This window comes from Elgaria multicarinata, chromosome 1 (assembly GCF_023053635.1).
Source record: "Elgaria multicarinata webbii isolate HBS135686 ecotype San Diego chromosome 1, rElgMul1.1.pri, whole genome shotgun sequence".
Classification (NCBI taxonomy): Eukaryota; Metazoa; Chordata; class Lepidosauria; order Squamata; family Anguidae; genus Elgaria; species Elgaria multicarinata.
This window is the reverse complement of record NC_086171.1, coordinates 24,813,633-24,826,576: the sequence shown is the minus strand read 5'-3', so window position 1 is coordinate 24,826,576 and position 12,944 is coordinate 24,813,633. Positions and strand designations below refer to the sequence as shown.

General features: G+C 40.4%; 1 protein-coding gene across 2 annotated transcripts in view; it reads left to right on the top strand.

Annotated features, from left to right (window-relative positions):
* Positions 1-12,944, top strand: part of RBMS3 (RNA binding motif single stranded interacting protein 3) — an 860,525-nt gene that overhangs the window by 305,862 nt on the left and 541,719 nt on the right. Inside the window, exon 1 of one of the 2 annotated variants that reach the window (XM_063125049.1) lies at positions 7,414-7,582. The exons of the other annotated variant lie outside the window; for it this stretch is intronic. Within the exon in view, the coding sequence (XP_062981119.1) occupies positions 7,508-7,582 (75 nt within the window). The 5' untranslated portion in view covers positions 7,414-7,507. Of the gene's footprint in view, positions 1-7,413; positions 7,583-12,944 lie in introns of those variants that run through there. 2 annotated transcript variants of the gene reach the window in all.

Here is a 12,944-nt window from a genome sequence, read left to right as displayed (position 1 = left end):
AGCTGGATGGACTACCTGATGGACATTGCAGTCTAAGGCAGAAGAGAGATCCTCAGCTATCAGATGAACATCTCCTTTCACCTCCTTCCATTGGTGAAAAATTAATGGAGGATGGTCTCCCAGGAACCATGACACATTGACCTTAGTGGGTTTCTGTTTGTATTGCAGTGCAATCCTATGCTTGCCTACTCAGAAGCAAATCCAAGTGAGTTCAACTGGATTTGCTCTCAGGTTAGTGTATTTAGTATCAGAATCTTAAAAGGAACACATTTTTGGTTCTTATTAGCTGTAGGCTTCTGAAATTTTATGGCACACTTGAGCCAGGTTTTCCAGCGTTTTTATCACAGCGGTGAGTTTTGAAAACATCGAGGGTGATCCTTCTTAATGTTTTGGAGCAGCAAGCACAATTCATTTCAGCGGAGCTTTAAGCATTCAAAGAATTTCCTGAAGACTGTGCTATCATTTTTTCAAAAATAAATGCTAAAACATTCACCTAATAACAAATAAATTGATGGGAAAGCTGAGACTTTTGGAGAGAAACAAAGAAATATTGAGGGTACCGATTAAGTCTCAAGAGGTAGCTAAACAAGATTCAGTAATAATGGTGGGACCTGCATCAATATATTGTAACATGGACTATTCCTGGTTAGGCTTCCAGGCACCCTGCCAGCCATGCCCTCTTCGTGGGTATTCCTTTCCAGCTGTCCTGCCTCTGGTTTTCTGCCCCAGCTATCATCCAGCTTTCCGTGGCCATCCTCATTAGGCTGTTTTGAGTCCCCTTCCTTGTGTTTTAGTTTTCTAAAGATTTTTTGGAGGGGAAAGTATATCTGCAAACCTTGGATTTCCCCAATCAATTTATCTCTGTGGTGCATAGATGGTGCAATTTTGGCTCTAAAAGGATTGGTAGTTCTCCCTTATAAGAGTAAAACATTGGTGAATCTGTGTGAACCATAATTTTGAAACATGCTCCATAGACCACCAAGAGCCATCAGTACATGCATTCTTCTTAGGCAGCCCATGGGACCATGAAGAAAATAAGAGGCAAATGCTAAAGGGGTTTTCCAAAGCAAATGGTGATGGATGTCGAATTAAAATCTTCTCCTGCATAATGATGAATGGAAAGTGCAAGGGAAAGGTAAACCATTTGTTAGGTAGTGGAGAAACAGTTCAATGGCTCTAAATAATCATGTGTCTCGATCCAAAACCTCCAGTGGTATAGAGCATGTGCAAAACTAATAATACCTAATTGCTACCTAGCCGTGTTCCCCCTATCCCATCACTCCCTGTGTTTAGTATAGTTGCACTGGCATGCAAAATAAGTTGAGCATTCAGAGGGCTTTCAAGTGACATCCTACATGGCAGCTGTAATGTAAGAAAATGTGATGATCTCCAAAGTATTATCAAGCCAGATTATTGTAGTACAGACGGTTAATCTGATTAAGATTAATTATTAAGTGTGAGAAACTCTGGTCTAGTGGAATGTGCCCATTGACATTTTGGACAGCCTTCAGTAAGTCAGCCTCAGTAAATAGGAATCTGTTTTGTAAAGATATGTGGGAGGAGCAAGGATAGGAAAATATTTGGCAAATGTATATCCTAGTCCAAAACGCAGTTCAAAGAAGGCTGTTCTATTAATTCATTTGTTTAAAACCTTTAAAATTGCACTTCATCCTTACAAATTCCAAGGTGTATTAAATATGGTTACAGTACACTAAATCATCTTCATCACAAATACACATAGAACTGACAAAATCAACCCATTGAAATACTTGAACAAACAAATGGGCTTTGTGCTGGTTTTGAAACAATTGCACTGTTGGCACCAGTTGCATCTCCATTGGGAATGTATTCTACAGTCAGGGTGCATCCATTGAGAAGGCACTCTCCTTTCTTGCCACATATGCACCCAAGGTACTTGGAGCAGAGTCTCCCTATACAATCTTAAATCAAGGGCAAGCTGTTATAGGGAGAGGCATTTAGGTTCCATGCCCTTAGCACCAGCACCTTGAATTGGGCTTGGAAGCAAATAGACAGTTTGTAAGTAAGTCATCATCATCATTCTTTATTTACAGTCAACAGACCAATATAAAACAAGAAGATACACAGTTTTATAAAGCGGTGCAAAGTGAGAATAGGGAAGTAAGGGAAGTGGTACAAAACCACTAAAGATACTGGATTGTTGTTCTATGGTTTTTGGGAAGGGAACAAGATTGGGTTATTAAAGCATGCATAATGAAAAAGGGAGGGATGTATAGGTGATAAAGTTGCTAATCTGTGGATTTAAACACAGTCAGACATCCATAAGAGACCTGGCGCGGATGGCCAAATTCAGGAATTTGGCCACCCACTCGGTGATAGATTTGCTGGATCCCTGGAGTTAAAGCAGTTCTTTCAGAATAAGTGTGTTGTAACCTGACTGTACTGGTTACAGTTCTAGCCTCTGCATTCTGCACTAGCTGAAGCTTCCAGGTCATCTGCAAAGGCAGCTGCATGTACAACATATTACAGTAATTCAATTACTTGATATCCAAGTAATACCTTTTACAGTGCAATCCTATGCATGTTTACTCAGAAGCAAGTTCTACTGAGTTCAATGAAACTTCCTTCCCAGCAAGGATGCTTAGGATCACAGAGCGTTACTGACAGACTGCCAAAATCTTTGCTAAATGATAAGTGATCATTTCTTTCAGTATTAATAGTATTAGAGAGAATCAATGAATGGCATTTATATTTGCAGTAAGGTATACCTGACCAACACAGTGTTAGCCACTCATTCTGCTCATGGTTGCACTATGGGGATATGAAGAATCCTTGCTCAAATTAATACCAAAACAGCAGACTGACAATGTGAAGCAGAGTGTGATGTTTGCCTGCCCATATCACGTGCAGGCATGTGCCCACAAACCAAAACACAGCTGGCAGGTCTAATTTTAGCCCTACCCAGCCTTGAGAAGTGTCCCCTTAAAAAAAAAAAAGTGATTTCCCCCCTGAAACAATCTGCTTGATAATATAGCAGCTGACAACAATCCCACTGGAGTATTACATGTGATTTAAATAAAAACAAAAGAAACCAGTGCAGTGTTGCTTTATTTTATTTTTATGTACAGTTCACTGTCAGCAAAGCCAAAGATAGATCTATGAATGGAATGACACAGTAAAGGTGTCTGCATATGCATAGGTTGTGTGCAGACAACAGCTTTTTTTTCATGAATCCAAGATGTTGTATTGGAAAGCTGCTACAGCCTGTAGTACATGCACCTGTGCTTTACAGACTTCTGTAGCTGCAATATGTATGAATTATTTTATTAGGTGCTTAGTATGACTATCCTGGGCACATACTGGAAAAGTACTACACTTTCTCTTTCCTTTCTCCCACCTTGCAATTGACAAAGCTAGATATTCCCTGCTCCCTGCCTTCCCATGTGCCATGATCTCAACACCCCACACATATAGTAGGGTACAGTTGGAGGGAGCATTGGGGAATTAGAGAAGGGGCTTGTGGTTCCCCATCCCTGATTTAAAGTTCCTTTTAAAAATCAGAAAATATGGTAGGGTGACCATATGAAAAGGAGGACGAAGATTCTGTATCTTAAAACAGTTGCATGGAAAAGGGAATTTCAGCAGGTGTCATTTGTATGCAAGCAGCACCTGGTGAAATTCCCTCTTCATCACAATTCCCTCTTTTGTATCTGGTCAAGAGGGCAGGGCTCCTGCAGCTTTAACAGTTGCAGTGAAGAGGGAATTTCACCAGGTGCTACATGCATACAAATGACACCTGCTGAAATTCCCTTTCCTATACAACTGCTAAAAATATAGGAGCCCTGTCCTCATTTTCATATGATCGCCTTAAATATAAGAAAGGATGGGTTAATATTTTCCTAATTGCCCATGTAGTCTTTTAAAAGGTGGTGGTTTCCTTTACGACTGAAACTGAGCAGACCAGAAGCTGCTTGCATCTAAGCTTCTTCACACTGGGCAGAGTTAAAACTATGAAATTTGCTGCCACAAGATGTGTTGATGGTTACTAGCTTAGGTGATGGTAATATTTTCCATTCTATGCTGCCCAATAGCCGAAGATCTCAGGCCAGTTTACAACAATTCTTAAAATAATAAAATACATTATAAAAATACAGCATTAAAATTTACATATACAAAATGTAGACAGCTAAACACAGTTCCAATAAAAACGACCTGTTTAGATGACTGTGATATGCCATTAAATGTCTGGGAGTAGAGGGCAGTCTTAACCTGGTGCTGAAAAGATGGTAGTGTTGGCATGCCATGGATACAGTAACAGAAAGGGATGGGTTGGAGCACTCCCATTTCTCACATGTTGGTTATCCACATAAGAGGAATGCCTGAATAGTGTTCTTGTTCCAATCTGTATTCTGTGGCTTGGATGCCCCAAACCAGCCTATGCCAGATTGGTGCCCACCAATTTGGAGTACAATTCCCATTATTCCTGAGCATTGGCTATGCTGGCTGGGGCTAATGGTAGTCAAAAACATATGGAGGGCACCAGATGGGCAAAAGCTATGCTTAAGTATTACTCTAGAGCAAGGGTAGGCAACGTAGTGCCCTCCAGATGTATTTAATGCAACCTCCATCAGTCCCACCCAGTATGACCAATGGTCAGGGATTACAAGAATTGTAGTTCATCTGGAGGGCAGAGTTGCATCCCTCTGCACTAGAGTATGATGGAACATGGAGAACTAGCGCCAAAAGATCTAGATGTGTATGGAAGGAATCAAGAACATTACAGCTACCTCCTCCCTGTGGCTGCTCAGAAGTAAGTCCCCCTGATTTCAGTGGTATTTACTTCCTCATAAATATGCTTAGTATTTCTGTCTAGGGTCACAAAATGTGTTGAAGGGCTTACCATTCAGTGTAACATAACACGGCTTTATGGCTGGGGACATAGTCTTCTTGCTTTATGGCTGGGGACATAGTCTTAAGCTTGTTTGTTTAGAAGTAACTGTTACAGGGCAGTCCTCAGAAGTAAACCTCACTGTGTTTAGTGGGGATCGGTCCCCAGTAAGTGGTATAGGATTGCATCCTACCGTATTTAGTTGTGTAACATCAGAGGATTTGTTCCTGCAAGAGCCCTCTACAGTGGTGCCGGACGTGGGGCAGATATTTAGGATTCCACTCAGCAGAACGAGCAGGAGGGGCCCCAAACACATCAGGGCTGGCTTACCACTGCTTGATGGTACACACATTTATACAAGGGTGGGTGTGCTAGTTAGACAATTCAGTCCAGAGTCTAGGAGTGTCATCACATGGGAGAAAGTCGCGTACTGTCGCTTCTTTGCCCGTGCATTTGTCCCTAATTACTTCCTCTTTCGAAAGAGGAAGTAAACAACGTGCACTTGGCCCATTCAGCGGGCCATTTTTCATCCCGCTGCTTCTCCTGCACACAGCAGGGGATAGCTGCAAGTTCTATCTCAAAAAATAAGTCAGACTTACTAGGTTTTGTTTTGTCATGCAAAGAAAGCTAGAAGGGGCAGGAAGCAGATGACGTCATGAAAGGGACTCAGGAATATCTGTGAGCGCCCAGTAACGAGCGTGCAATAAGAAGCTCACCTGATGGAGTTCTAGAATTACCTACTGCTTAGATGCAAGACTCCACCTTACTACCACCTTACTTTTTTATATATAGAAGGGGAGCTGGTGGGTGAGATGTGCTTTTTATCTGCCGGCATTGGAGGTGGTGGGAAATCACCAACTAGCTTACCATGTTTTCAAGCCCCATTCATATAAATGGGAACAGCGCAAGAACAAACCAAGGCTCAGCTCATCCAAATTCACTCTTAATTGGGAATAAGTTCCATTGAAGTCAATGGGTCTTACTTCTGAACAAATGTACATGGGATTGGGCTGTAAATCTGGTGCAGGTGCGTGAACATAATTAAATAGCCAGTTCTACAGACCATCTTATTTGTATGAGATGCATGGTTGCATGTTTGGATAAACAAGGTTTCATTGTATATTAGAAGTTCACAGAATGGGGAATGTAATGGGTTTTTTAAATTAATATTTTGAGAGCCCTTTAAAAGGTGTGTGTGTGTATGTATGTATATATATATATATATATGTGTGTGTGTGTGTGTGTGTGTGTGTGTGTGTGTGTGTGTGTGTGTGTGTGTGTGTGTACACTCACCCACATGCCATCTTCCCTTTTTTCAGGAGTGATTTTTTATAGCATTGTAGAAATTTAGATTTCTCTTGCAGGAACCCACTTTCCTTTTGTATCTTTGGAGAGGCTGTCACGACTTTCCCGATGAATCTATGTTAAAAATATATATTTATTTTTTTAAAATTAAAGAGACAGGCAGGGTCGTCTCCCTGACCCTCATTATTTGATTGACTCCGAGGTACCGCTGCTGCTAATTGTGAAGGCTCCTCTCTTTAGAGGAACTCTCGCTAGTTTTCCAATAAACCTTATGAGATATTACAGTGCCGGAGGAGGGCGGGGGTGGGAGAGAGAGACGGAGACGGTGGGAAGTATTGTTAAAGAGACAGGCCGGTTTTTCCGTTCCCTCGCTTCCTTCAACGCTGCCGCTGCTGGTTTTCGTGGGTAACTTTGGGAAGAGTCTGCAAACAAGGGGAAGGCTGAGGAACACCCCCCCTCCCCCGGTTTCGGCGGCGTTGTTGCCGTAAGGCGGCTCTGCTTTCTGCCATAGCCAGCAGAGGGAAGCGGGGCTTTGCTTGCAGCAGCAGCAGCGGCGGCGGCTGGAGCGAGCCGACTTCTCCGTCTTGGCGGAAATACTGCAGCCTTCTGGACTGCGTCTGCTTCTCGAGGGAGAGGCCGGCCGTGTGGTTCCACCCACCGGCTGGAAAGGAGGGGGTTTGAATGAAAGACAAGACAAGCCCGAAACACCATGCCACTCCGTAAGGGAGACAGCAGCAACTAGGCTGTTGCGCGAGCCAAGGCGCCTTTTTTTTTTCTTTTCCTTTTTTCCTTTCTTTTTTTGGTATATATTTTTTTATTTTTATTTTTTAAAAAATATAAATATCTTTATTTTTCGTTTCTTTTTGGTGAGGGGTGGCGGGGAGCGGCTTTGCCAGCAAGAGGGAGGAAGCCGAGCTGCGGACATCTGGAGTTACCCCGTCTTCCCGATTTCTCCAACCGGACTCCCCCCCCCCACTCCCCCAGCCGCGCGCCACTACTCACACCCCTTTTGCAGACACTGGCAAATTGACATCACTTAAGGAGGAGGACAATCCCGTTGGGGAGGAGGGCGGAGAAGAGCAAAAGCGAGATATCCCCCCCCCAACACGTATGTGTTTTGGTTTTTCTCTCGTTTTTTAATTTTAATTAAATATTAATTTTTTTTTGCTTCTTGCTGTGACTGGAACTAGCGAGTGGTTAGAAGGCAAAGAAGTCTGGACCCAAAAACCAAAACCAAACCCCTCACCAGTCATCAGTCCTGTCAGGAATAGAAAGGCCTGGGGCACTGCACCCTGTCAACGACTTCCCTGCATCAGAGATAAAGATTCCAGCTACATGGGCAAGCGCTTGGAACAGCAGCCAATGTACCCTCAGTACACTTACTACTACCCTCATTATCTCCAAACCAAGGTATGTGGTGTGTACTGCAAGCGGGACTTCCTGGGGCTGTCCAGCAGTGTCAATAAGATACCATTAGGCACTTAGTGGATGATGGATAGTTGACTGGCGTAAATTACAGGCATGCTTTCTCTCTCTCTCTCTCTCTGAATGCTGTATCATGAAGGAGTAGAACTAATAGCCAACAGAAAGCAGCCAAAGGGGGAGAACGGGCAAGGTCAGGATGAATTCCTCTAGGTCTGTGTTGTGTCTTCGAAGTCAAAAGGGTCTGCTCCATTCAGCTGAGCCTCTTTTCTTGCTCTTGGGGGAACTTGAGGGGTGTCGATGCGTGTGCTGCTTTGGTTCACGTGAAACTGCCGTGCCCAGGTAGCAGCCTCATTGTGCTCCAGGACGGCGAACCGTCTGGACAGTGTCAGCCATGCGACTGGCGGCTTAGGGGACTTTGGAGGTGAGCTGGGTTGTGCGCTTGGAACGTACAAGCTTTTTGCCATTACGAGAGGCATTGTGGGCACTCCCAGCTTTAATTTGACACATATGTGAAAGCCGCCGGGGTCAGGGGAGGGCAAAGAGATGACCTAATAAAATCCTTGGGAGTTTTGTGCTTGCACGTCTAGGTGCTTTTCAGTATTTCATTAAAAATTGACAATGTGATGATCCTACACTGTTGCACTGAAAAGGTTTGGAAATAGGTGCTCTCTACTTTTTAGTGTGTTAGAGACAGGGGGAGTTAGGATGCACCCTCCCAATTGACTTGTCTTATTTTGTGTGCATTTAATAAGACTTAAGTGCAGTGCACCACACAATGAATTAAATAGCGCATTATATATATAATGCTATAGCATGGCTCCCTTCTTTTTGACAATACACATTGCTGATGAACTTTACAAAATAAAGCTTTATCGTTCTGTCCTCTCCACAAATCATTGTTATAGCATGTTTCCAAAATATATTACTCTAAAGTTTGGCCTCAGAAATGTAGGTTAATGTATCTGAATGTTTTTCAAGGGGAAAACAAACTCTCAAAACACATGGACTGTGATGTTTGGTGTGTGTGTTTATTGGTGGGAAAATGAATGATTGGTACTTTTAGTTACGGATGTGGCGGGATTGACACAGTTCTTTGCAGCTAATTACGCTTCCTTCACTTCAGAAATTACTTTTCAATTTATGTTTATCATCCAATTTCATAATATCCATGATAATGTAGATAATTGATACACAAGGGGACACCGGGATTTCTCTATGTGATGATACCCTTTTCACGTATATCCTAAGTACTACTAATTTATTTAATGTACCATAGTGTGCAAGGTTTCTTTGTGCCACATCAAACCCTTTAGGCTTTTTGAACAATTGTTTTCACTTTTTTTCCCCTGCTCAAGGTCGATTCAAATCACATTTTACCTCTGTGGCCATTTAGTATATATTGCTGCTGCTGCTTCAGCAGCAGCCTGTAGCTAGCTTGACTGCTATATTGCTTTATAGCTTTAACTGTTTGGAGGAATGGGGATGAGACACATGGCATTCCTCAAAACCTGGCAAGCCAAGGACATGAAGCAATTTATGTGCATTTTTTTAAAAAAGAACAATAGCCTCAAGTACTTGATGAGACACACTGGACATTCCATGCCTTTTACTCATGTAGTTTAAACGATGCCAGTCTTGCTGTTTGGGAACTCCTCATTTCTACTTTGCACAATAGGCTTTTGGGAAAACCTAACCTTGTGGATGAGCCAAAACCGATAACAGCCTTTTGCACAGGGATAGCTCTCTCTCTCTCTCTCTCTCTCTCTAGCTTTCTCTTAATTAAAATATATGATAGTGTTATTTTTTAAAATGTTATTAAATTGCCATTTTTAAAAGGCAGAGAAGCTTTATTTGTAAATGCACATTAACAATATAAACAGGACCTTTCCTAAGAGTAGATAACATAACTTTAATATTATTTTTATAGGTGACCTTTTGTTTTTGTTTTGTTTTTTCGCTTTAGTAGAATTAGACTGGAACATGCATAGATAAATATATACATTGTATTAAATTGTATAAGTCTCTAATACAGAAATCTATACACAGGGTGTGAAGTTGACCCTTTCATATATGTTAGTGCTCTCCCCCTCTCTCCCGCTCCCCCCTCTCTCTTTCACACACACACACACGAAGAAGGACCTTCATGTTTTGTACAATGCATATGTAATAAAAGTAACCCACACATACATGTTTCTGAACCTTCATTGCTAAAGAGTTTAAAGAAGCGCAGATAGACGGCATCTGACTTTGTTACCTTAAGCGATCCATCAGCTTCTGGGGACTTAAAAAAATACTTATCAGCATCATTTCTATCAAGCTGATATTTTGATGACAAAATAACTATAAAAGCAATCACATTTCTGTCTCAAAATATATATAATATATTATCTAACTCAGGGAACTCAGCAAAATGTTTAATCAGAATATGCACCGATATGAACTCCCATTTGAAAATCAATACATAGTTTAGTGACAGTATAGCTATTAGAAATGATGTAGAGTTATTAGAGGTATTAATGAATAACAAATCAAGAATTCAGAATACAGTTTGTCTTTTTCAATATATCTTTAATGTTTTGTCCAGAGTTTTCTTTTGTCTACAGATTTTCTTGTAGGTTAGCTATGTTGTTCTAAAAATATGCTTAAATGGTACCCTGATAGTATTTTGACTTCAGGATGTCTTATCAAATTAATGTATGAGTCTTCATAAATATTTACATCATTATTGGGGTAAATAGATGGGTGACCCATTATATGCCCTAGACCTTCTGTAGAATATGAAGGGCATGGGTTTGGTTGAAATACCTGGAATATAATGTTTTATTTTAGAAATTTAAGGTATAAATGTTAGTTTGGGGCAAACTAAGTCTAATTGGATGTAAAGATCACATTTTTAAAAAACATCTCCCTGTTTTCTACATATTAATGAGAAGATAATGAAAATGTCACTCTGATGTGGGACTGTATGACTATACCAATTTAGATTGAATTGTTTTAACATTTTCGCCAAGTCCCCATCACAGGTCTAGTTATCCAAGGCATGAAATGTATCTTTGTCTAGGCAAACATATTTTGTTGCCATTGTAAACTAGAATATATGGCCTTAGACTGCAAAAAACCATATTTTAAAAAGAGTTGTATGCAAGCTGCGCAGGAAGGGGATGAAATAGTGCATGCTTTGAACTCACACAAAAATAATAAATTTAATTACTGTCGTTTGCTTGGTGTTAACATAATTGATAAAAAAAACACTAAAAAAAAGTGTGGCTCTGTTGTTCAAACCTAGCATTAATCATTACCAAAAAATGGGAAGAAAGTGATGCCCGTTTTATTAGGTGACTGATGGACAAGCCTGAAGGATTTGACATTTATGTATTGGAAACAATTCTATCAAAGCTGATTATTGGAATTGAATCCGTTCTTAGTTCTTTCTTTCTTTTTACTTGGGAGTAACCATTTTTATGAGTGCACCAAATCAATGGTGGTGTTTAGTTCTCAGTTATCTATGAATGGATATTGGATTTAGAAATTGAAATGTGGACGTGTTCAAACTGAGCAGTGCTCATATATATGTGCATATCAGTCGTGATGGGTTTTCAGTTCTAGCCTATTGTTTGCTTTTGACATAATTTGAATGTTGTAAGTCACATGGTATTTTGTTGTGTTTCAGTTGGCCAACTGAATCTTTAGCATGAAGATGCATACAATATAAATAGTGAATCTAATGTTTAGGGTGTAATAAGGATTGTTATGGGAACTGGTATAATGGAAAGGATTATTTTATCTATATGAAATAGTACAAGAAATGCTGAAATTATGTATTTCATATATTAAGAGAATAAAATAGATCAGTGTTGGCAATCTTTTTTTACCCATTTGCTTATCCCTAATACAAAACCTAGTAGTTGTGATTATTATTATTTTTATTTTTATATAAGAAGCATATCCAGAAATGTACGTAGTCTGTGTGATTTTTTAAAAAGCCACTTTTTAAAAAACCACACATGTTTGCTTGCAGAATTATGCTGCCTTTTAACAATTTTTGAAGTTGCTATTTTATATAAATTGATTAACTCCTCCATGTGAAAACTGTAAGAGCTCCCTCATCCTTTTAAAAATATTCCTGCCATTTAAGACCAGAAATAAGGTGTAATCCTACGTGTATTAAGACAGAAAAAATCCCTACAACTCTGGCTGGGGACTTTTTCCCCTTGTCAAAACCTGCATAGGATTGCACCCTTAACCACTGTAGGTCCACTTCCCTGCTCTTCGACTTATCAACTGCTTCTCCCTCCCCCCCCCTCCCCGCAACCTCAGTTTACTGCATTTCCTCCAGTTTTGGCCATCTGGTCTTGCAGAATGCCTCGAGGAGAGAGTTCCAGATACCAAGAAGACTGACAAAGCTTTTTTGCCTGCTAGTGTTCAGCTTGTGTTTTGAGCCTGGTGTGAAGTAAGGGTCAGGTGTAAGGAGTATTTCATCAACCGCGCACTGATTTCAGGCTGCATTTCAAACCATCTGCAGCTTGGATTACTGCCAAGGCTCAAAAGTCTTGCTCAAGCTTATAGTGCCAAAGTAGAGGCAAATATGTGCAAATAGAGAGAAATGCATTTCTGGGAACGAAGTTGCTATGCACTTAAGTCCTTGTTTGGGTTGAAACATTGTAGTATTGCCCCTCCCTCTTGAAGCTGCTGGAGCAGAATAGTTTTATTAAAATAGATGGATAATAATGGGTTGACCTTTGATTGTAGTAAATTATGTGGATTCATATCTATCCTTGTCATGATGCCAGTTGTTTTGATACAGAATATGAAAGCCTGAAATTTCCCTTAGAAACTGAGAAACAAAAGCTTGTTCCTCACTGACTTATAGAGTCGTTGCATATTCACTAGTTAAAAATATCTTTGTCGCTATCAGGGAGCATGGCATATTTAAATAACTCTGTATGTATTGATGGTTCTACCTTTAGGTTGTTTCAGTGCAATATTCAGATCACAGGGAGCTGGATTTGTTTTCCTGGTGGTTTTTTTTTTTTTAATCTGACTTCATACTCCTCTGCCTGCCATACAGCTATGTCTTACAAAAACACACCAACAGCTTAAGTCACTATAGAAAAGATATATGTGTACGCATTTACCCAATCAGGCCTGGAGGTGTTGAGGATAAAGATCTTGCTACAGCAAATGTCCCATATTAATATTTATGATGTGCAGTAGTATTTTACACATGGTGCATCCTTAAAAGTCAACAGCAGTATTTTTTAATGTTTAGAAGGATCTGGCTGAATTCCTTTCCTGTACATTTTGTAACCAACCGAGAAGCTAGGAGGCGATGTGATACTTTTACATT